The 25,070-nt window shown below is 38.1% G+C and overlaps 2 protein-coding genes across 6 annotated transcripts in view; one reads left to right on the top strand and one right to left on the bottom strand.

Annotated features, from left to right (window-relative positions):
* Window positions 1-16,329, bottom strand: part of Itfg1 (integrin alpha FG-GAP repeat containing 1) — a 125,630-nt gene extending 109,301 nt beyond the window's left edge. Inside the window, exons 1-5 of the mRNA XM_041649592.1 lie at window positions 15,916-16,329; window positions 13,802-13,874; window positions 10,766-10,911; window positions 9,115-9,172; window positions 2,840-2,914 (exon numbers count right to left, since the gene is read on the bottom strand). Of these exons, the coding sequence (XP_041505526.1) occupies window positions 2,840-2,914; window positions 9,115-9,172; window positions 10,766-10,911; window positions 13,802-13,874; window positions 15,916-16,120 (557 nt within the window). The 5' untranslated portion in view covers window positions 16,121-16,329. The remainder of the gene's footprint in view (window positions 1-2,839; window positions 2,915-9,114; window positions 9,173-10,765; window positions 10,912-13,801; window positions 13,875-15,915) is intronic.
* The window catches only part of Phkb (phosphorylase kinase regulatory subunit beta), a 176,979-nt gene continuing 168,093 nt past the window's right edge, over window positions 16,185-25,070 (top strand). For 2 of the 5 annotated variants that reach the window (XM_041649587.1, XM_041649588.1), the window contains exon 1: window positions 16,399-16,481. In XM_041649587.1, the coding sequence (XP_041505521.1) occupies window positions 16,406-16,481 (76 nt within the window). In that variant the 5' untranslated portion in view covers window positions 16,399-16,405. Of the gene's footprint in view, window positions 16,482-18,335; window positions 18,442-25,070 lie in introns of all 5 variants that reach the window. The other 3 variants (XM_041649589.1, XM_041649590.1, XM_041649591.1) reach the window with 3 other exon arrangements.

Below are 25,070 nucleotides of genomic sequence, written 5' to 3'. Positions count from 1 at the left end.
CGGAGGGGGGAGGACCTTGGACATCCACAGGGCAGGGAACCCTGACTGCTCTTTGTACTGGAGAGGGAGGGGGAGAGGAGTGAAAAGAGGGGAATAAGGGTGGGAGGAGGGGGAGGGAATTGGGAGGCTGGGAGGAGGCTCAAACTTTTTTTCCTTTTCTCAATAAAAAAAAAAACAAAAACAAAACAACAAAAAAAACTGTGGGTAGGATGGAGGCAGGTAGAAAAAAAATCAGTGGCAAAGGTAAAACCAAGCATGGGCTTGTAACCCAAAGCCCATAAAATCCCACATAAAATCTCACAAGGTGAGTTTGATCCCAGCACACCAGAAAGAATTAAGAAATGCCTTTAGAAAGAAAGTCAGAAAGGCTGACACAGACACACAATCTCCTTTTGGCACTAAAATACAGATCTAACTGGTCTGAGTTGTGGAGATTAGCATTCCTACTTTACTCAGAGCCAACCACAAAGACAGAACCAAGGTGCTGGGGAAAACCATCTTAACTAGGAAAAAATACTGACTGATAATATATAATTCTTATTTCATTTTGTATCTTTATTTTTAAAATTTATAGTTTTTTTATTTCATTTTTCGCAATGTCTAAGCAAGAGAGACTTTTTTATGTAACTGTTCACTTTTAATTTTTACATACACTTACTTATTCTGGGAGGAGGCATATGCCATAGCATGCTTGTGAAGCTCAGAAGACAACTTGAGGGAGTTGGTTCTCTCCCTCTACCAGTATGAGTCCTGGGGATAAATCCATGTCTCCTCAGGGTTGGTGACAATCATTTACACCACTGGACCAACCTGCTGGCCCTCTTTCTTTTCATGCACCTTCTCTATAACACTTTTCTCTATTATTTCTCATAGTTCCAACCCACACACTTTCCCTCCTCTTCATAAACCACTCCCTCTTTCCTCCTTTCCTTTGCCTTTTCTTTTTAGCACCCTTAGTTCTAAAAACGTACAGACTGAATTCCCACCAATGCTAGTGCTTCTGCCTCTGAGCCATACTAGAAAAATACAGGAAGTTTACAGTATTGTTACTGCCTGTTTACATTTGGACTGCTGTCAAATCATTGTATCCACTACTACCTTTGGTTTCCCCTTTAACTTAGCAATAGGAAGCAAACCTCCAAAGACAACTCACCAGGAAAACATAAACAAATAGCCGGGAAATAACAATCTTCAGTGTCTAGCAGAAAGACACATCTATCTCAATAAATTCATTAAACACAACAACAAAATGAAATGCATGAGAAACAAGTTATCATGATACCACCACAGCCTCCTATGCCCTCAGTGTTGGAAATGAAAGAAAAGGAAATGGCAGAAAGATTTGAGAGTCCTCCTTTCCAAAAAATGTAGAGATCACAAAGGACTCAAGTAGCAGAAGACAACTCGAGTCAGAAAACCAGTTCAGGACTGATTAAGAAAGTACCAGAATGTATGAAGATGTAAGTAATATTTCCAACAATTTCAAAAGCACAGTCGCAAAGTTCAGCAAGGAAACTAAGAATCTATAAAAGGATCAAACAGAAATGCTGCAAAAAGTATCTGTAAAATTAAAAAAAATACAGTGATGATATTTCAGTAATATGTGCCCAAACGGAGATGTCATGAAAAACCAGCCAGGGGTCACCAGCACAATCTCAGTCACAAGTCTCGACTTTGAGTAGTCTGGGCTTCCTGAGGAGTACCGACCTGCTGGGGCGGTTATGGTGAGTGTATGATTTTCTTGTCCGTCATCCTGTTCCTTTTAGAAATGGCCCTAAACCCAATGAAGATCTGTTTATAAGCTATCTCTAGAGCACGACTGAAATATTTAGTTTGGAGGAAGGGAAAGGTTTCTCATTTAAGATTCACAACAATTTTTTTAGAAGTTCATTTTGATAAGTACTTAAAAATTTGTATTTTTTTATGAAAAATCTTTACAAAAGGATGGCAGGAAATCTGAGCATTTCTCCATGAGACACCTTAAATACAATGTACTAATGTCGTCCTGTAAATCACATTAGAAAACATAATCATAACAACATATTATGCCTCAAAAACAGAGAAATTTGTTGGAGTGTCAAGTAACTATTAGAAGACATACTGAAAAGGGTGATTCTCTACAATTCCTCAAAGGCCAAACAAACAAAAAAACAAACAATCAAACAAATATGATCTCTATACATGCACAAAAATTTGCCTTACTAGATGCAGAAAATAATGAAACATTAGAAAACATATTGAAGGTTCCTCATAACAAGTACCATGCCATCACTTGTCCCAAGTTAGGGGGAAAATTGTATTAAAATTCAGAGGAATTGAGGCATAGACCTTTGAACTGCATGCTTAAACAATACTAAAACCTTAGTATATATCTGGTCAATGACAAAGTTCACACTTAACAGTATCCAGAACTAATGGGGGTGCTTAAATTTTTGGCAATTATTCATTTACTTTTTTATTTAACAAATGAAATAAAGAAGCACAATTTATGAACTAAAGTACAGGAGCTAACAGAACAATTATAGCCCTACTAGACTAGAGTTATTCATTTTATTAAATTCCAGCAACATCTCATCAACTGCTATTTACACAGAGATCTGTAAAGCCTGTATCCTACGGGCAGAATAGACTAAGGTAGGTTTATATACGAAATAGTTACAGATCAAATCCCAACTCTTTGAGAAAGCTTCCATGTTGACCAAATACTCTGAAATTTTTCTTTCAAACAACCATTTCTAATGAGTTGGCTTTTCTTCAAAGATGAAAGCAATGTCCACACATAGCCCTGGCAGCAAAAGAATACATGATTAATTACACAGGTATACTGCTAGTTACTCACCCTCCTAATAGTATCTGTGGCTGGCTGGATTCATTTGTGATACCAAATACATCAGGAATTAGATCACCATTGAAGCTGAAAAGAAAATAGTATAAAAATTAGGTAGCTGTTTTATTAAAATGTCACTTTTAACTTAGTTTTCAGGAATGTGGAATATTACCAATACTCAACTGTGTCTATTTGTTGCCAATGAAGCAGAAACAACAGTTGCCCCTTCCAGACTAAAGTCTTTTAGTTTTGCTAATGGACCCACCAGCCACAATAAACCTCCAACTATAAGATGTCTATACGAATTAGATTTGCATGATCAGAAATCATACATTAGCTATCTATCTAAAATACATATAATACATTTTAAGTTGGTGAATATACATATGTTTAACTTGAAAGAAAATTTCTCACCTAAGATAACAATGCTTCCTCCAAGGGTCAAATACCATTTAAGAAAAGCCACAACACCAGGAATGCAAACTCTCTTTTGACTTTTTGGTCAGGGCTATCTAAGAGATTCCCCAAATATTACATGAGTCCCTACTCCTGAAGACACCATGCTCTTCAGACCCAGGGTCTGGAGGCCCCTGAGCTAGAACTCACCTGAAATCTTCTCCCCTAAGACAAGCTTTCACGGTAACAGGGGTTGCAATACAAATTTCCAACGTAGGAAAGCAACTAACAGTCCTACCCAGCTAGACTCCAGTGAACAACAATGACAAACAGCATGTCATAATAACCCTAAGGTTACAGCAGTGGCACACACACCTTGGTGGGAAACAACAGCTCACTAAGTTGTAACTAAGACCCTCTCAACAACAGTGAAATCATATCTGGTACTGGAAACCAAGTCAACTACCCAATGTGGGGATGTCATATGGATCTTGGAGGAGAACCTATCAATCTCACTTTACTAGACCTGCACGATTCCTATTATAGTCTCAATATTAATCCTCATACTCACAGACATAGTCCACACCCCTCATCAAGGAAACTTCTTTATGCATTCGCTTTGAAACAGAAGAAGACCACTCATTCCCAGTGATACATCTACAACATAACTCCTCTTGGACCTAAGGCTCAAGGGTCATTGCAGAAAAGGGGACAGAAAGATTGGGAAAGTCAGAAGAAAAGGCTCTCAGTTTGCTGTGAAATTGTGTCTCTTAAAAATGTCATACGGCAGAGAAAGGAAATAGGAGGAGGAATCCTGAGTCACAAGAGAGATGCCAGGAGACATGGAGAAGAAACAGGAAGCTCAAGTTAAAAGAAAGAAAATTTAGGGGACCAGACCCTGTGAAGCACAGGTTCCATCCATACCAATTGGAGGAAGAGATGGGTAGACAACAAGGTAGGAATACACTCAACAACACAAAGAACAATACAGCAACACCAGAAACTAGGGCTTCTACAGCTAGAAGACATGAATGTTCCAACACAGATGAAATAGAAGAAAATGAAACTAAAAAAACTTCATAAAGATAATTGAGGCACTAAAATAGGAAAGAAAAAATTTTCTTAAAGGAATGGAAGAACAGAAAAACAAAAAATTGGAAAACATAAAAAAATCCCTTTTTAAAGACCAAAAAAAAAAAAAGCAATCAAACAGGTGCAATAAAGGTAAAACAGAAGCAATAAAGAAAATACAAACAGAAGGAACTCTGGAAATGGAAAACCTGGGTAAATAATCAGATGTGAGCATAAACAACAAAATACAAGAGATGGAAGAGAGACTCTCAGGTGTTGAAAATACAATAGAGGAAATAAATTCAATGGTCACAGAAAATGTTAAATGCAACAAATTCTTAACACAAAATATCTAGGAAATCAGAGATACCATGAAAAGACTGAACCTAAGAATAATAGGAATTAAAGGAGAATGATGATATTCCATGACAGAACCAGATTTAAATAATACCTAGCCATAAACCTACACAAAGAACTAGAAGGAAAACTCAAACCCAAGGAAGTTAGCTACATCCGCAAAAACATAGGCAATAGATAATCTTAAGAAGAGAAACACACACACACACAATACCACCACCATTACCAAAACCAAAAATAACACAAACTAGCAATCGCAGGTCATTATTATCCCTTAATATCAATGAACTCAATTTTCCTATAAAAAGACACAGGCCAACAGATTGGATACGAAAACAGAATTTATCCTTCTGCTGCATACACAAAACACACCTCAACTACAAAGCAGACATTAATTATTTCACAGTAAAGGATCGGGAAAAGATTTTCCAAGCAAAATGGACCTAAGAAACAAGCTGGAGTACCAATCCTAATATCTAACAGAATAGACTTCAAACTAAAATTAGTCTAAAGAGACGAAGAAGGTCATTTCATATTCATCACAGTAAAAATTCATTAAGATGAAGTCTCAATTCTGAACATTTATGCCTGAAATACAAGGGCATCCACATTCGTAAAAGAAACATTACTAAAGCTTAAATAACACATCAAGTCCCATACACTAATAGTGGGAGACTTCAATACCCAACTCTCACCATTGGACTGGTTTGCCAGAGAGAAACTCAATAGAGAAATAAAAGAACTAATGGATATTATGACTCAAAAGGGCCTAACAGACATATATAGAAATTCCACCCAAACAGAAAAGAATATACCTTCTTCTAAGCACCCCATGGAATGATCTCTAAAATCAATCACATACTCGATAACAAAGAAACGTAAACAGATACAAAAAAAATTGAAATAACCATTGTGTCTTATTGGATCAACATGCTTTATTCCTTGATAAATTAATATCAACTGGCAGAAAGACATTTAAGGAAATGCTCAACATCCTTAGTCCTCAGAGAAATGCAAATCAAAACAACTTTGAGACACCACCTTACACCTGTCTGAATGGCCAAGATCAAAAACTCTGATGTCAACTTATACTGGAGAGGATGTGGAGTAAGGGGAACACTCCTCCATTGCTGGTAGGAGTGCAAACGTATACAGCTGCTTTGGAAATCAGTATAGCAATTTCTCAGAAAATTAGAAAACAATCTACCTCAAGATCCAGCAATACCACTGTTGGCCATATCCCCAAAGGATGCTCAACCATACCACAGGACATGTGCTCAACTATGTTCATAGCAGCATCTATCTATCTATCTATCTATCTATCTATCTATCTATCTATCTATCTTTTTAGTTTTTTTGAGACAGGATTTCTCTCTGTATCTCTGGCTGTCCTGAAGCAGCATTATTCATAATAACCAGAATCTGGAAACAACCCAGATTCCTCTCAACTGAAGAATGGATAAGGAAAATGTGGTGCATTTATATGGTGGAATACTAACCAGAGGTAAAATAAAATCACATCTTTCAATTTGCAGGCAAATGGACAGGACTAGAAAAAGCCATCCTGAGTGAGGTAACCTAGACTCAGAAAGACAAACATAATATGTACTAACACATGAGTAGATAGAAGACCTAAAGAAAAGGATAATCAGCCTACATGCCACAACCCCAGAGAACCTAGGTAACAAAAAGGATACTAAGAGAGACATGCATGGATCTGGCTAGGAAGTAGAAAAAGACTAGATCTCCTAAGTAAATTGGGAGCATGGATGGAAAGGGAGGTGGGAGAGTGGAAGAAGAGCAGGGAATAATGTACAGCACATTCCTATCCAAATAATTAAAATAAGAAGGATTTAATTTAAAAAATGTCATACATGCTATACCTATGAAGTGTTGACAACATTATTGCCTAAACATGAGTTGAACGAGGATAACAATAACAGACATGCTAAAATGCAAATGCATGTGGGAAAGCCCAGGAGGTCCCAACCCTACAAAAAGAACTATAGGTAACTAGGAAGACTGAGAGTGGGAGAAGTAGTTTCCTCCAGGGACAAGTAAACCAACCATTTTTCCAGTATCTGATGGTCAGCCTTCTAAACAGATATATAGGTAACACCATAGAGACAGAGCAGGTTATATTTAGGAATACATAGGTACATACATATATGCATGTAACAACAATTAAGAAACAAGAGACCATGAATTTGAAGGGGAGCAAGAAAGGATATGTGGGAGGGTTTTAGATGGAGGAAAGGGAAGGACAAAATAATGTATTTATAATATAATCTTAAAAGAACTGTATTTGCATGAGTTACCTTTGGAGACAGAGGGGTTCTGACGCTGGACTTTCTAAGCAGTAGCATAAAGGAAAGCCTCTTGCTAACCCATCCTGGACATATCTTAAAGCAGGAATTAATGTTATTTTGTGACTTTTTGGGTTAATCTATGAGTTCTGTGTAATATAAGGCTTGGCTTCTTAAAGGATGGGTTGTGACCTCAAGAGGGATTCCATAATTGATATAGCAGTTGCAACTATTTGGCAACAGTAAAATGTTTTTGAATTTGAAATGAACAAAAATTAATTTAAAGGCAAATATATGATGAATCTGAGGTATTTTTCTATAATATAACTGCATCGTCGTTTGGTTATAAACACAAAACAATCATTGTGCACCACCCAATGGCAACCAAGGCTCTGCTGCCTGAAACTCCCGGTTCACATCAGTAGGACGGTATGGTATGAACTGCAGTGCTCTGAGTACACAGAGTTTCTGCTGCTATGGAAACACGATCGTTTTATTACAGAGAGAAAAAGGGTATTTTCCTACTGTCATTCCTCAGCATGTGAATAACAAATTAGCAGCTATTTGAATTGTATTGTTGGCATGTTTGATTTTTTAAAATTAACTTCTAAGTTGTTCACTTAAATTTCATGAAAAAATTCAATCAATAATGGCTTGGGGTTAAATAGACTTTCCAACAATTTCTGAAATGACCCTAAACAAACATCTGCCATTTAAAAAAAATTATGTAAAATTTATATGAAGTGGCATTCTCAGCATTAATGTGTAGAAAATGAAATATCGATCATCTATGGAAAACAATGAAGAAGCTCCACATTCTGCACTATGAAATGTGCAGCCAAGATTTAGTTCCTATGTTGATGTGTGACATCCTTCTGTATAGGGGTTGCTTTTACTGCCTAATGAATAAGTCTGCTTTGGGCCATGGCAGGGCAGAATATAGCCATGCTGGAAGAGAGAGACAGAGAGAGTAGGCGGAGTCAGGGAGAAGCCATGTAGCAGCAGCAGGAGACAAACGTTGGACACCGAACAGAACCTTACTAGTAGGCCAAAACCACATGGTGATGCACAGATTAATAGAAATGGGTTAATTTAAGATAAAAGAGTTAGCCAGGAATATGTCTATGCTACTGGACAAACAGTGTTGTAATTAATAGCTTCTGTGTGACTATTTTGGGTCTCAGTGGCCAGGAATGCACAAGCAGCCTCTGCCAACACTATGTAAAGTTTAAAAAGAACACCCTCATTTTTGAAGGTAATTTGACTAATTTTAAATTAACAATAAAATTATATGCATAAAACCCAATTATTTTAAGGTAAAGCTTTTAGTGATTGACAGTCATTGCTTTTAGTGATTGACTTGCACACCTCCATCATCCACATACACAGCAGAGTCATGTGGACAGAAAAGGGCTCATTAAGATGTTCTGCTCCTGTCTCTCCCTGACAGTGAGGGAAACAGTGCCAATTTCTGGAAACTTTAGGCTTAACCCACAAAAGAATCCCTAGCTGCTATAAAAACTCAAACTTGTCATTGATTATTACAACAATGAAAAAATACACAAGTTTATATTTCAGATTTCTCACCACCATTGACCCATGATGTGGGAATGACTTTACTAGCTATAAATGGCATCACTGGAAACAAGAATGTGATCATAGTTTATGTTCCAAGAATGATCTTTACCTCATTTACCAATATCATCTTGTTTGAAATTTAGATTTAGTCATCTCGTTTATTTTGAGGAAATAAATAAAAAAAGGAAGATAAAGAAGGACCACATTTTCTTCTAATGTGGTAATCTTTCCCTATTTCTGGAGGGGATGCTATATTCTTCATATCTTTCAACGAACATTTTAACTCAAAAACTGCTATCTTAATTAAAGAATGACATATGACTACATATCATTATAGATCCACAAGTAACACATACGAAGTCATCGAAATCCGTATATTCCTTTCTTCAAGATGATAACTTTTTTCTTTCATTTGTGCCTTTCCTTCATCATAGCAAACAAATCTCATGTAATCATGCATACAGATTCTTATAAGAAGTGAATTTAGTGTCAATCTTACTTAGCAAAGTACCTTCCTACGTAAAAGATTTATTTTATGTTTCCAAGTTTTAAATTGTTCAAAGGCAAGCACATACTTACTCCATAATCAGTGGTTGGTCTTGAAAAGTCCTATTGAGTATGGTCATGTTTTTAGTATCTGTAAAAAAAGGGATGTATATGAGTATATCCACACACACATACATGCATACGATACTTGTGAATATGAAGTGGCATTGATCTACAAAGTATTCTTTCACTCTTTACAAGATTCATCTTTAATTTCCTGTAACAGTTATCACTAAGGAGACATCAAAAGCTTTATTTAGTGATAAGCCATTGACAAGAGTTCACTTTAAGTTAAGATTCAACTGAATGTTTCATTTGTGGTTTCCATCTAAATATCTTTTAGCTGAATTTTTTTCTATACAATTTGATAATCAACAAGACTTCAATGTAGACAAATAAAATAGCAGGTCTGAACCTATCCCACTCTGCATGTGCATGCTTTTTTCATAAGCAGCTCTTTATAAGGCACTCTTGTAGATTAAAGGATGACTGGACGCAGTAAGAGTATTGTCCGCATGCTCTTTCAACAGATGCTCTACTTCTGAATTATCAATTGGCTTTTCAGATAGAATTTCGATATTCGTGAATGGATATAGTAGATTGATTCACAATTTATACTTTTAGTACTTTTCTGTACTGCAAGAGTAGAAAGCAAAAAGGAGGGTTTGCCAGACATCCTCGCATTTGCAATGCAAAATAAATGTAAACTTTGTTGTGTTGGTTTGATAAGATTGATTCCCCCAAAATTCATGTGTGTGAATGATTGGCCCACAGGCAGTAGCACTTTTAGGAGGTGTGGCCTTGTGGGAGAAAGTGTGTCACTGTGGGGGTGGGCTTTGAAGTCTCAGGTGCTCAAGACTACTGTTGCATTAACTTCTGCTACCTGCGGATCAAGATGTAGAACTCCCAGTTCCCTCTCCATGTCTGCCTGCCTGCCACCATGTTTCCTACTATGATGATAATGGACTAAACCTCAGAACTGTAAACCAGAATTATGTGGTCACAGTGTGGTGTCCCTTCATAGCAATAAAACCCTAATTAAGACACTTGCTAACCAGAGAGACTGATTTTTACTGGCACGTGTGGTAAGGCACCGTCTATAATCCTAGTACACCCATCTTTGCGTGTCTGCACTGGATTTGGCAGTCTGAAGAGACTAAGTGTATCATCCATTTGCTGATGAGACTCTGGTGAGAACGGGCATCATCAGGGAAGCTTTTGTGCACCCAGCCACTTCTCACCGCTAATGGACACAGTACCTTCCTTATTGTCCTTAGGGTTATTCCCCCAAAGTCCTAAGGTGCTCTTTTTCCCCTGAGACAAAGGCTCACATTTAGCTGTGGTAGGCACAGAAGTCACAGAGATCTCTGCCTCCCAAGTGCTGAGTTAAAGGTGTGTGCCATCATAGTAGGCCTGAAGTTAATTCTCTAGTTACTGCAATATAGTTAAACGCTAACAATATGTCTCTTCTTGAGGTATTCAGGAGAGAATTTTGTTCTCTGGAATGGACTACACTAGTTTGCAAAAGAAAATGAACTTTTAAGAAGAATTTTACTAGAATACAAGAACAGAATATTCAATTGTTTTGAGAACAATAACTTTCATTTTCATTAAGAATATCAGATATGCTTTCACAATTTATCTTTCCCAGCCAATAATAAATAGTAAAAAATTTAAAACTCACTTAATGTTTGATTTTGTCCCCAGAAGATAACAGCTCCTAATTCACTGTTGCTACGATTCTGGGGGAAATATGTGAGCAGGACATCCATTTGTGAATCCCCATCATAATCACCAGGGACTACACTTGTTACTAAAGCACTGTGACTCCTAAGGGAATAAAAATTTACAAAATAACAGAAAAGTTACAGCAGAAAAGGACATCTATATATTTACTGTGCAAAATATTTTCAATTCAAAATTCAATATTTAATATAAAAATTAAATTTATTATTTCTTTTGTATCTTATGCCCCTTGGGTATGTAGAACCTTCTAGTTTACAGAAGATTTCATAATGAATGGAATATAGAACAGTTTATATAATACCATAAATCTAAGCTATAACAATAGAAAACTTATTTATATTCAAGTTCCGGCTCAGTGGTAGTGTTTGTGTAGTATAGATGAGGCTCTGGATTTGGCTTCCACTATCCCCTAAACATAAGTGAAACAAATACAAGGGGCTGAAGAGATGGCTAAGCAGTTAAGAGCACTTGCTGCTCTAGCAGAGGACATGAGTAAGATTCCCAGCACCCACAAAATGGTTCAGTTTCCCAGGGATGCAGTGCCATTTTCTGAGCTGTGGCGTTTCTTGTTTGCACACGGTGCACCTGCAGACACTCAGGTACACTCATATATTTAAAAAAGAAATGTTTAAGAAAAACAAAAACAAAACCACTGTACAAAAATTTATTTGAAAATACGGAAATAAACACTAAAGATTAAAAATGGTTGCATCTAAGAGGAATAATAGAGTGCAGGTATAAAGACAATTGGCTTCATTTTTGAAAGTGTTCTAGATAACAGTTAAAACAAAGGGCTGAAAAAAGGGTTCAGTAGTTAAGAAAATGTACCATTCTTGCCAAGGACAGGAGTTTGGTTCCCAGCACCAGGAAGGGAGGGCAGCTCACAAACACATGAGACTCCAGTGGAGCCAAAGCCCAGTCTGGACACTTGCACTCACTCACATGCCCATATACAGACAGACAGACAGACACACATACACACACTTAATCTTTAAGAAATTAAAATAGCAATTTCTAACATTAATTATTATTAATCAATTATGTATTAATCAAAAAAAAATTAGAGGTCTTAATTAATCTAATAAAACTCACTGGGCAGTTATGGCTCATGCCTTTAATCTTAGCACTCAGGAGGCAGAGGCAGGTGGATCTCTGTGAGTTGGAGGCCAGATTGGTCCATAGCCCAAGTTCAAGGACAGGCCCCAAAGCTACACAGAGAAACCCTGCCTCAAAAAACCAACCAACCAACCAAACAAACAAAAACAACTCAAACCAAACCAAACTAAAACTCAAGCCCTCTATATTTTATATATTTCCTCGACTTATAATTCTTAAAGAAAAAAAAACCTTCATTTCTAGGTGGTTAGCTCATTTCTTGTATTTATCCATTTCTGTTTTTCTTACTCCAAATATTCATGGCATCAACTACTCCAAAAATATTTCTGGGAGTAAATTCTTTTTCATTCATTTACAAATTTCCTCCCAATAGTCTAATTTAAGGCCAATGTTTTTGTTAACAGCACTCTGAGTTTAGATACTGTTGAATTTGAGCAGAACGTATTCCACACAGGGACACGAATGCACAGAGATGGTAGTGCAAGCCTTCCTCAGTGGGCTTGCTCACTGGATGTGGAGGACTCTGTCTGTCAATCTTGTCCCCTCTCCTAGATGGGAGTGCAAATTCAGTTCCTTATGTGTGTGAAGCAGGCACTTTACCGAGCCATCTTCCTATCATTTCTGCAGTAATTAAAAACACATCTCTTAGTCTGTGATCCCAATTCATACTGTATGTGATTTACAGGCTAAACAATGTAAGTACATTTTTCGTAATCTGTGTTTTGTACAACATATATGATCTCATCCAATTGAATTTAAACATTTTCATTACTTAGAAGGATGCCAGTCTGCTCTGATGTTCTTTCCCCAGACTGCCATTCTAAGTGTCTCTACCTTTTCTGTCAAGTTAATCTTTTCACACCTTTGCAAAATGCTATTTTCATTGCCATCTTTTCTAAATGCTATGTACTCAAACTTAAACGCCATCAACTAAATTTTATTGAAGCTATGTTGTTAAGCTCAAATCCCATGACTGTCTGGAGCTGCAACTTTGGTTTGCACTGACCCATTTCTTTCTCCATTAACTTAGAGAGAGCATCCAACTTGTTTCTGAGAGTTCCCAAATCATGTTGGCTCATGATCATTGGGATCAATGTTTCATTATAACCAACCAGGAAAAAGAAATGATAAGAACTATTATTTAAATCACATTTTAAATATTAAGATATTTCAAAAGCTTCATTTCAGTTCTGTCAAAATCAATATTAAAAACTCACCATTAGAACAAAAGGAAAAACAAAACAAAACAGAACAGGACAGGTCATTGACTTTTCTTCCACATGAAAAATATTTTTAAGATGGTGAGACTTTTGTGAGTGATCTGCTTCTGCTGGAACTATCATGAGACATAGTTCATTCAAGAAAGCAGTCTGCAAGGGAGTGAAGGAACAGACCTGGATCCACCAAAAGTTAGTTTTGTAAAGATGAATTATTTTTAAATTTTTTTTCAATTGTTTCTTTTTTAAAAAAAAATATTTTGTTTATTTCTGTATGTTTCTCTCTCTTCCCTTCCCACACCCCTCTCTCTCGTGTGTGCGTGCGTGCACGTATGTGTGTGTGTGTGTTGGCACCACAGTGTATAAGTGGAGATCAGATGACAATCCAGAGTCAGTTTTCTCCTTCCCCCATGTGGATCCAGCTTAGGGGATCAGACTTAGTAGTAAAGCGCCATCTCACCAGTCATTACATATTCTTTTACTTATTTATTTTAACAAATTGCTTACTACTCAGACTTTAGAACCAGGAACTTTGTGTCATAATACCATAGCTGGACAGAACTGATTTCAAACACAACCCAAGGTATTGCATAGTTGTATTATAAGAACTAATGTTTCCAAAAATAATCATTTGTACTTACCTCAAGGATATGTTTACCTTGGGTTTAAAATAGGGCGCACTCTGATCTGCTAAAAAGACGATTAAATCATTTCCTAAAAGAAGCAAATAAATGATTTTAGAAAGAATGGTTTTTGGTAAATCATCCAGTCAGTGCTTAAACACTTCTGGGTATGGTTTCTATGAGAAACCTTTTATTCTAATCTAGTCAGACAGCAAGGATACTCACCCTAACCTAATGGAATGTAGGAAAGGGAAGTATGGAAAAACATATTTGTTCAAGGCAAAGTGAAGCCATGGGATTCCATCAATTGGCTGATGAGTTAATTTAAAAGAACCACTACATAAAGAACACATTTTAAACTATCCTATTGTACATCGAGTGTGAGACTCTGGTTTGATCTCCAGCAATGGAGAAAACACCGCCCCCCACCAAAAATACCCCAAACCAACAAAAATCCCTTATGTTGTGCTACTGTTTAGTCTTGTGTTTTCCGCATTCAATCAGGTCTCCCTTATATGAACCTGTTTATTTCATTATACAGATTCATCATACCAATGATGCAGGAATTCCTATTACATCTTCTCGCAAATAATAAGAACACAATTCAGCACATAAGCAGAAAAAGCAGAGCCCTCTAAACATTCCTCCTTTGCTTGCTATGGAACTACATTCCACATGGGTGGGTCCATGGAACTCAATTAATGCTCACTGGGCTACACTTTCAGAAATGCTTAATAAAACAGAATATCTTTTTTTTTTTAAAAACAGAATATCTTTAAACTTAAGGAGCATCTCTATATCCAGTTTGGATGCATTAGCTATAGGCTTGCACCATTCATATAACACAGGTAATTATTCAAATATAGGGAAACCATCCAGGTTTATAAGAGAGAGGTTCTGCAGTGTGGGAAAGAACCCTCAAAAGTCCTTGTTGGATCCCAGAGAACCTAGACAACAATGAGGACCCTGAGAGAGACATACATAGATCTAATCTACATGGGTAAGATCTCCCGAGTAAACTGGGAGCAGGGGGACCCTGGGAGAGGATTGAAGGGGAGGGGAGAGGTAAGGAGGGGAGTAGAGAAAAATGTAGAGCTCAATAAAAATCAATAAAAGGAGGGGAGAAGAATTAGTTAATAAGAAAGCCTGAACTAATAGGCCAACCAGTTTATAATTAATGTAGGCCTCTGTGTATTTCTTTGGGATTGAACAGCTGTGGGACCAGGCAGGACAGAAATCTCTTTCAACAGACAAACACACAAAGATACAAATGAATAAATATTCCTTAAAAGTGAGAGAAAAAATAAAGTCCTTGTTGGGACCCTGTCACTCTGCTCTGTATGGGCTTTTAACTTTATTCATGGCTTTGGTCCTATGTCAGCATCTTCCAATGAACACACTTTGTTAGTATTCATTTTTTTTTTCCTTTTAAAGGCTTAACGTACTTATCGAACCTTCAAGAATGGCAAGTTGTCTAAAAGTGATGTACAAAACTAGAGTGATGAGCTGTTGAAAACTACAGCAGTAACTAGGGTGAGGAAGGTTCATGTACTCTACAGACCAGGCAGCTCACGTTGGCTAAGTCTGTAGTTTGAGAATGAGATCAGTAGTTAACAACAAAAAATGCTTGTGTGCGCTGTGGTGGGTTTGGTCCTCAAGAAGGCAGTGCCTTCAGAGAGACGTGGATCTTAACTAAAGGAAGACTAAACGAATTGAGCAAATGGTAGAGGCAGTAAGTGCACTTCTCTGTTCTGTTCCGCCTTTTCCAAACAAAGGAGGCGGAACATTGGACAAAAGAAGGGAAAACAAACTCAGAGGCTAGAAACCAAGACTCTTAGGAATCAGGAAGAACTTTGTCAGGCAGGTGACTATGCACCAGGTGAAGGCTACAGGCTCCTGGGTGAAGGGCGATTGGTGTGTTCCTAAGGTTTGGAGGCTCATAGTCAAAACGTGCGGTGATTGGGTCAGGACCCGGGGTTGATGAAAACTGGGGAAAGGGAAAGTTGTCAAGGATGATGAAGATAAAAGGAGAGAGCCCCAAGGCTGGGAAATGCAAGAGGGAAGGTAACAGGAAGAAGGGGGCGTGGGTACACCGGGAGGGGCAAACAGAGGGAGGGCCGGCAAGCACTGACTTTCCCGCAGCACGAAGAGGTCCGTCTGCTTGTCGGAGTTGAGGTCCCCAAAGGCCGCCAGGGTGCCCCAGGCCTCCGCCCCAAAGAGCTCGGCAGTGACATTGTGCAGAGCCCGCGCCGGGGCAGGCCCAATGCTCAGCAGCGCGAGCCCCAAGAGCAGGGGCGCCACCAACGCCCCGGCGCTAGGCAGCAGGCCTGCCGCCATGGCGCCCTCGGCCCGGCCGGCCTCCGCCGCGCTTGACGGCAGCCGCAAAGCACCGTGCAACCTCCCGACCGAGAAAAGACTCAGGGTGCGGGCTCACGGGCTGCCTCGCTCTGCACTCGCACGCTCGCCTGGGGCTGTCCCTCCGACGACCAAGAGGCCAAGGAGCTAGGGCGACGTCTGCCTGGGAGCTCACTTCCGGCCGGCGTGCCTCCCGACAGTGTCGCGCGCGGGGGCGGGGCTGGGCGGGCGGAGCTGACTGGCAGTCCGGGCGGTGGGCACTGCGCTATGGCGGGGGCGGAGGGACTCATGGACGAAGTAAGCTGGAAGGTCTTGGAGCGACGAGCCCGGGCCAAGCGCTCAGGTTTGGCTGCCTGTGACAACAACCTTGTCCCTGCTGGGTACAGTGGGTGGTGCGCTTCCTCAAATCCCTTGGCCGGGGGCAGATGGGATCGATTGTGGGGGATCAACTGGTGTCCCCAAGTTGTTTTCAGAAAGCAATAGGTGGTCCTGGCTGTGCCCTGATCTTGGGCCCACCTGTGCCCCACTCCCCATGCCCTGCACTTCCCGCATTTAGAAAACTTCGGTGTTTCTCCTCCCCAAGCTATTTCCTCTCCAAAATTAGCGGCAAGTTGACTTCTCCTGCAAAGTTGCACCTAGAAGAATGGCAGTGACAAATTCTGGGAAAGGAAGGTGCCTACCACCTCTCTTCCTCTGAAAACGTAGACCTTCAATTTTGGTGAGGTCCTAAAGAGCTGGCGACTACTTTTGTCTTATTTCATATACCCCCGTCACACTTTGCAGTTATCTTGAGCCGCAGCCAATTTGTGTGTCAGAAATTGAGGAAGACAGGGTCTGGGCCACAGAGGAAGATAGCATGCAGTTAGGGTCCATGATGAAACTGGCCTCTTCCCTAGCCAAGTAATTCCAGCACCTAGTTTCCAGTTGTGGGTCCCAACCACGGAGGTCAGAAGATGCCAACAGTTCAAGTGTCCTGAACTGACTTGTTCAAATTGCAAAGTCACCAACGCTTTAAAAGTTGTACTCCTGGTTAACAACTCCTCAGTGAACCAAGATTGAAACTGCCCCTGTTAAAACTGGATAGAATCTTGAGCAAATAGTGCGCCCTTAAACACGAGAGGTGGTGGACTGATAAATCTTTCAGCAAGGAAGGACCTTTCCCTTGTAAGAGAGTGAGGAAAGATTATGGAAAGTACCAATTTCATTCTGTTTTACATCTGATAATCCTTGTGTTTATTTACTTAGTGGAGCAGCCCTATGAAAAGCTGAGAGAATTTCTCAAAAGTAGTTGACAGGCACAGAATATCTGTTTCCTACTTTTTCTAATTTTTTATGTCATATAAAAATATTGACTTGGTTACTAACAGTGTGGCTGTGGAAGTATAAAAAGTGTTAGCCAGGTTATGCGTTCTGGGCAAAGAATAACTAGTCTTCCAGAGAGTTGAACAATTCCCAACACTTACTTTTGCAACATAATTCTTTTTAATAAGCATATAGATCCAATTTTCTCTTCAAGTCTTTGTTTTACTCAAATGTATGTCACAGCAGTAATCTTTGAAAACCTTACTTTTCTTATTAGGGTAAATTTTGTTTTATTTGCTATTGTTGAATGTTGTTTCCTAAACCCAGCCCCATGCATCCAGTTACCTGGATAGTACCAATTTTGAATGTTCCTATATGTTTATCTTATAAGAGTAAAATTTAGATAGAAGTAAAAAAAAGCAGCTGAGGCAAATCTTTGCAGTTTCTGATTTTCAGACTCTGGGAAATATAGACAATAAACGCTCTTGAACCACATTCTTTATTCCCTGCTTGTTACAAAGAATGAACTTGATTCTGTTTACAACTATTAGGAGAATATACAAACAGCCTTGTTTAAAGATGAATTAATCTGTTGCTGGGATAGACTCCCCTTTGGAGTTCTAAACATTGTTACATAGTATCATAACAACTTTAATATACAATAAAGGATGCTACTCATGAAATGTTTCTTAGTAAGTGGGTATTATGTTTCTGTCTATTCCTGTAAGCAAACTTAATTTGCCAAATAAAGGAAATCAAATTCTCAAGTCATTAAAGACGAACTAAAATTATGTAGTGATATTTGATTGTCTTTTGCACATTGCATCATGCTAATAACTGCTGATACTGCTTTCAATTAATCTAATGCTGATTGCTTCTAACCTTCACTAAACAGTGGTAACATTGGTGTAGTTTAGCCTGCAACGCTTATGATAAGAGTCCAGTTGAAATGGCCCACTCACCTGATGCAGCCTTCTCTTCACCTGCTTTGTTAAGGTCTGGTAAGTGTACAGACCCCGAAAGGGTCAACTGATAATTTTATATATCATTGTTTCCGAAGATTGATGTCACTATATGCTATTTTTCATTTCTCTTATTTCCCCTTGGGTGAACTTTCAGCACCATTTCAGTCAGTGTTGGGCTTATGTTTCCATTGTGTTTTGAATGTGTCTTGTGGTGGAGGCCCTGTCCTGACAGTCGCATGCTGTTTGACCGAAGGCAGTTTCTTAGTGCCTGGGAGCCTCAGCTGGACTTGGACTATTGATTTGAAAATGATTTTTGCCCACTTTCTAGGTATTGTGTGCACATGGTTGTGCAAGTGTCTCTGTCATGTGGGATAAATTCCTCTGGCTACATGCCCAGATGGTAGGTTTATTTTTAGGCTTTTGAGACTCCTTCAGCCTTGTTTTAAAAGTAGCTTAATTAGTTTACACGCCACTAGCAATTTATAATAGTCCTTTTTATTAACATTGATGGCAGCATTTTCTTTCTTGTCATTTGTGATCTTGATGATGGCTATGTTGACTTGGGTGAAATGAAATCTCAGAGTAGTTTTATTTAATCTGCATTTCCCTGATGTTTAAGGATGTTGATGACTTTTAAAAAAGTCTCTTAGATTTTTATAATTTTTATTTTGAGAGCTCTATTTTTGTTTTGGATGCATAGCCTATGTTTTAATTAGGCTGTTTTCTTGGAGTTACATTTTGGGGTTGTTTTGTTTGTCTGTTTGTTTGTTGGAGATAGGGTTTTTCTGTGTAGCCCTGACTGTTTTGGAACATGCTCTGTAGACCAGGCTGATCTCGAACTCAGAGATCTGACTGCCTCTGCCTCCTGAGTCTTGGGATTAAAGGCATACGCCACCACCGCCTGACTGGGGTTTAGCTTTTTAACTTTCTTGTATATTCTAGTTACCAATTCTCTTCACCCAATTGACTGTTTCTTCTGTTACAGAAAACGCGTTTAATTTCATGAGAGCTGTTTGACCGTTTGACCCTTGCTAGTCTGAAAACACGTTGAAGTCTACTGTTGTTGTCTCATCTAGCAGATTTGGGCGTCCGCTCTTTATTGAAGTCTTTTATAGATTTGGAATTTAGTTTTGTGCAGGGTGAGATATAGGGATCTAGTTTCATTCTTCTATATAATGATGTCCAGGTTTCCAACCATCATTTGCTGAAGATTCTTTCTTTTGTCTAACATAGGCTTTTGGCTTTTAGTAAAAAATCAGATCGCTTTATCTATAGGAACTTCTGTGTGGGTTCCTCTATTCTACTCCACTGATTTATGTGTCTGTATTTGTGCCAATACCATTTTGTTTTCATTACTGTGGCTCTGTGTAATAACCTGAACTCAGGAATGGGGATACCTCTTATATCAGGATTGCTGTAGCTCTCCTTAGTCTTTTGTGTTTCCCTATACATTTTAACGTTTTGTTTTCATTGTCTGTGAAGACTGTCCTTGAACTCTTGATTGTGATTGCATTAAATTTGCAGGTTAACTTTGGTGGGATGGTAATTTTCATAATATTGATTCTTCCAGGCCATAAAGCATAGAAACCCTTACCGTGTTCTAGTGTCTTCCTCAATTTATTTCTTCGGTGTCTTACAATTTTCTTTATAGTTATTTTTCATTACACTACTTAGATTTATTTCCATGCAGTTTACTTTTTGGTGGCGGCTGTAAGTGAGATTGTTTCACTGGTTTCTTTTTTGGTATGTTTGTCATTGATATATATGAAGGCTAATAATTTTTGCGTGTTAACTTTGTACTCTCACTTTTCTGAGTATCAAGTTCTAAAGAATTTTGTTTCTTAGAATTAGGGTTTCGTGTATAAGATTGTAGGATTATAGTGTTGGCAATGAGTGATACTTTAACAAATATTTTAAGCCTTTGGTTGCCTCTTCTTTCTCTTGTCTTGTTCTAGTTAAGACTTCATTCACTATGTTGAATACAAGCAGAGATACTAGACAGCCTTGTCTTTTTCCTTATTTTAGTGGAAATGTTTTCAATTTTTCTCTATTTACTATGATGTTTGCTGTAAGTTTGTAGTATAGCTCTTATTTTGTTGGGCTATGCTCTCTCCATCTCTAACCTTTTTACATCATCTATCATGAAACAATGTTGGATTTTCTTGAAAGCCTTTTCTGTGTCAGAGGTCAGAGAGGGTGTTGGATCCCTTGGAAAAAGAATTACAGATGGTGATAAGCTATCATGTGGATGCTGGAAATTGAACCCAGATCATCTGGAAGAGCAAACAGTGTACTTAACTGCTGGACCATCTCACTAATCCTGTTTGCAAGTGCTTTATTGAGAACTTTTGCATCTTTATTTATGTGGGAGATTGTTTTGCAATATTTTGTTTTGATACCAGAGAACTACTGATGTCTTAAAAAGAATTTGGAGGCTTTTTCTATTTTGCGGAATAGTCTAAATAGTATTGGTGTTCTTTTAAAGTCTGGTTGAATTCTGCAGTGAATTAATCAGATTCTGTTTTCCTCCCGCCTTTGGAGATGGCCTATGGCTTCAAACTCATTGGCTATAGGTCTAAATTATTATCTAAATTATCTATGGATTTAAAGTATTTCATCTTGGTTTAATTTTGTTGATTCATATGCATACAGAAATTCCTTCATTTCTTTTAGATTTCTTGATTTAGAGGAATACAAAAATTTAAGGAATTTCCTTATGGTTATTTTTAATTTTATTGGCATTTGTTGTAATGTGTCCCTTTGTTACTCCAATTTTCTTATTGGGTTATTTTCTTTCTGTTAAAGAATTTGTAAGTCTTGTTATCCTTTGAACGAATCACCTTTTCTTTTCATTTTTTTTCTTTTCCCTCTTAGGCAGGGTCTCACTGTGTATTCTTGGCTGGCCTGGAACTCACTATGTATATCATACTGACCTTGAATTCACAAAGCTGCCTGCCTTTGCCCTTCAGGTGCTGGGATTAAAGGCTTGCACCACCACATTCAGCTCCTTTCATTGAGTCTGTCTATTCTTTCATTAATTTCTGCTCTGATCTTAATTATTTCTTTCCAGCTGCTGCTTTTGGGTTTGACCTTTTCTTCTTCTTTTCTCCAAGGTCTTAGAGTACATCATTAAGTTATTTATTTGAGCATTCTCATATTTGGCATTTCAGGCTACAAACTTTCTGTGTAGATCTGTACTTACTGTGTTGCATAGTTTTTAGAATATCATGTTTCCAAGTTTATTTCATTTTAAAAATGTATCTTTAAATTTTCTTGCCTGATTTATTTAAGGACCAATTTATCACTCAATAGTGTGTTGCTTAATACCTCTGTGTTTGTATACTTTTACGTGTTCCCTAGCTTTTGATTGTTGACTTAATTCATTGTAAGCATATTATAAGGATGTCACTTCACTTTTCTTATATTTGTTAAGTTTACTTTGCATCCTAATATTCCATTTGCTTGGAATATTTTTTCCTGTCATTTTAGTCCAAGATAGTTCTTTATCATTGAAGGAAAGACACATTTCTTGGATCTATGAAAAGATGGGTCTTATTTTTAATGCATTCTGTTAGTCTGTGGTTTTTTTCTTTTAGGGAAGAATTGAGGCCATTAATATTTAGTTGTTTTTGAAAGATATTTGTTTTAGTCATATTGATATTTTTCTCTAGTCCTTCTGCCTGCTCTAATATTGTTTTTTTTTTTTTTTTGTCCTTGTGGTTTCTTATATGGTTATCTTTCTTTTATCTGACATACACTTTCTAGTTTCCTCTGTAGAGCTAGCTTAGTGGTCATAAGTTCTTTTAGTTTGCTTTGATCATGGAAAGTTTTTATTGCAATATCACTTATAAAAGAGCCTTGCTGAGGATAATATTCTAGGTTGGTAGTTGTAGTCTTTCAGAAGTTGGAATATATCTTTCTCAGCCCTCTGGATTTAAGACTTTCTATCAAGTAATTTGTTGTCCCTCGAATGGGCCAGATTTTTCATGTGACATGGCCCATGTACCCTGCAGCTTCCAGATCTTTTCTTCATTTTGTTATCTTAGTATTTTAATATGATATGCCATGGGGAATCTCTTTTTTGTTCATACCTATTTTTGCTCTGTGGGCCTCTTGGTTTGGAAGGCATCTCTTTTTCTAGAGTTAGGAAATTTTCTTTTATGATTTTATTGAAAATATTTTTTATGCCTTTGCCTTCCAATTTTTTCCTTTTATGCCAAGATTTGTAGATTTGGTCTTTTTATAGTATCCCAAAGCATGTTCCATTCTTGGATATAAAAATTTTGACCATTTTCTGTGAATGAATAGAATGAATTCCTCTACCTTATCTTCTAATCCTTGTGTTCTGTGTTGGTTCATTCTGTCAGTAATGTTTCTACTGAACTTTTTATTTAACTAATTGAAAATTTTTATTTTACTTTGTTTTTTCCCCAGTAATTCTCTTATCTATTGAATTCATTTTTCATATCCTTAATTGTCTTCCTTATTTCATTTACCTATTTCTGTTTTCTTGAACTTCATTTTTTTCCTGTTCTGTCTTAATTTTTTCTGATGTTAGTGTCCTTTTTAAACTGTTTGTAGTTGTTCTTTTAAATTCTGTGTGTTGGATTTCATCTAAGTTGTCCTCCTTGGGGACCACTTACTATGATATTGGTGCTTTTTGTGAGGGGCATACTATCTTGGTTTTTTGTGTTTTTCTGATGAGTCATGCATCTGGAGTGACATTGTTGGTTTTGTGTGTGTGTGTGTGTGTCTTTTGCTATTTGTATTTATCCCACTGAGTGAGACCTCGAGCTGAGAGCCTGGAGGAGGGTAGGAGGCTGGACTTGCTGGATCCTGGCTGGGCTGCTCATGGAGCATCAGCTGAAGAGGCCCTAGCGGTGGAAGAGGAAGTTGGAGTGGAGGGAATGCTTTGCAAATCCACACTTAGGTTATGTCTTATGTCGTGGTTGAGTAACAGGGAACTGTGGTGCAGCTGAGAGGTCACAGATGACAGGGTAAAGGGCTGCCAGCCTAGTTCTTCACCAGGTAGGGCCACATTAGGTGCTTTAACTGGAGCCGGCTCCTGGAACAGGAAGAGGGTTCCAGTTATAGCAACTGTCTTACCTGATCTGTGCTGGGCCAGTTCTCATATGCAGTACTTCTGCTAGAGCAGGCCCCCAGGGGTAGGGAGAGGTCATAGGCTGTGCTGATGTGGGCCTTCCTTTCTAGGTCCCTCCTAGCCTGGACCATGTGTGGTGGTTTGATTGGAGCAGGCTCCCCGCTCAGGGAGGGATAACATTTGCCTTTGTTTTTCACTTACCTATTTTTTTATAGATTTATTTTTTATAGATTTATAAAAAATAAAATTTATAAATAAAATTTATAAATAAAAAAAAATTTATAAAAAATTTATTTTTTATAGATTTATTTTTTATTAGTTTCAATTTGTGTGTGAGTGTCTGCCTGTCATCATGTCCGTCTGTCTGTGTGAGTATGTGCATGTAAGCACAGGTGTCCTTGCTGGCCAGAGATGTCCTATTGCCCTAGAGCTAGAGTAACTGTGGTTATGAGTCCTTGGATGTGATATTAGGAGTGAAACTTGGGACATCTCCAAGAGCAGTGTACACTATCTGCTGAACCACCCTCTCCAGCCCAGGGTGTGTGTCTGGATGTGTGGTGTGTTGGAAGTGGAGTTGTACTTGCCCCAGTATTCCTGTGCAGGTCAGACTACAACTAGGTGGAGTCTGCCTTTTCCTTTCACCTTTCATGGGTTTCTTGGACTGAGCTCAGACTGACAGGCTTACACAAGTGCCCTTGTCTACCATCTCACTGTCTTAGTTGATTGGGTTTTTGTTGATGTGAATTTTTCAGCAACAGGCACTGTTGTTTATTTTGACTTTCTTACTAAAGAGTGAAATTTTGTAACTACTAAATTTACTAATTACTTCAGGGTAAATAGAATGCTAAAGAAAGTAGAATTTTGTTTTAACATTAACAAAGTCTTTGCAGAAACGAGACCAGAAACTTATTAAATCAAATGCATCAAGAAACAAAGTAGAAATATACCAGACTCCAGTATTATCCATTTTATAGACTAATTCCTTGACTAATGCTTTGAATGTTTGCATTTTGATGAGATTCATTCCCCATAATTTACAAGGCTATAAAGAAGTGTGTAGACATTTATTTGTTAAAATAATATCTCAGTTAATTTGCATCTGTAATTTACTCATTTAGAACTTGCATTTATGTTAGAAATTGGGTGCTTTACATTATTATATTTCCATGGACATTGTCCTTGCAAGAGACTTCTTTATTGCATGTTTACATTAATAACCTGTTTGAGGCATGCCCTAGGGAGGGATAATACCAAATTCTGTCTCACATCTATGCTTTGTGTTGGGATCATTTGGACTCCAAGGGGCTCTGGCAGCTCCGCCCTTCCTGTTGCATCTAACACACAACCCCACTCCTGGGCTCGTTCCCTTTTGTTCTGGCAGTTTTTCTCAGGGAATATCCCATGGCTTGGGGACAGAAACATAGTTCCATGCTGTCACCCTCAGAAACTTAGGAGTTTCCCTAGTCTTTTAGGGAGTTTGGTCAAGTCAGACTAACCTAAAACTCTTGGCACTTATAGGAAAGGATTTCAGCACTTGGAATTTAAAGCCATAGCTGGAGATTTT

Source organism: Microtus oregoni, unplaced genomic scaffold (assembly GCF_018167655.1).
Source record: "Microtus oregoni isolate MIOR12 unplaced genomic scaffold, Mior012 000004F_ref0000308, whole genome shotgun sequence".
Classification (NCBI taxonomy): domain Eukaryota; kingdom Metazoa; phylum Chordata; class Mammalia; order Rodentia; family Cricetidae; genus Microtus; species Microtus oregoni.
This window is presented reverse-complemented; position numbering and strand designations above follow the sequence as displayed.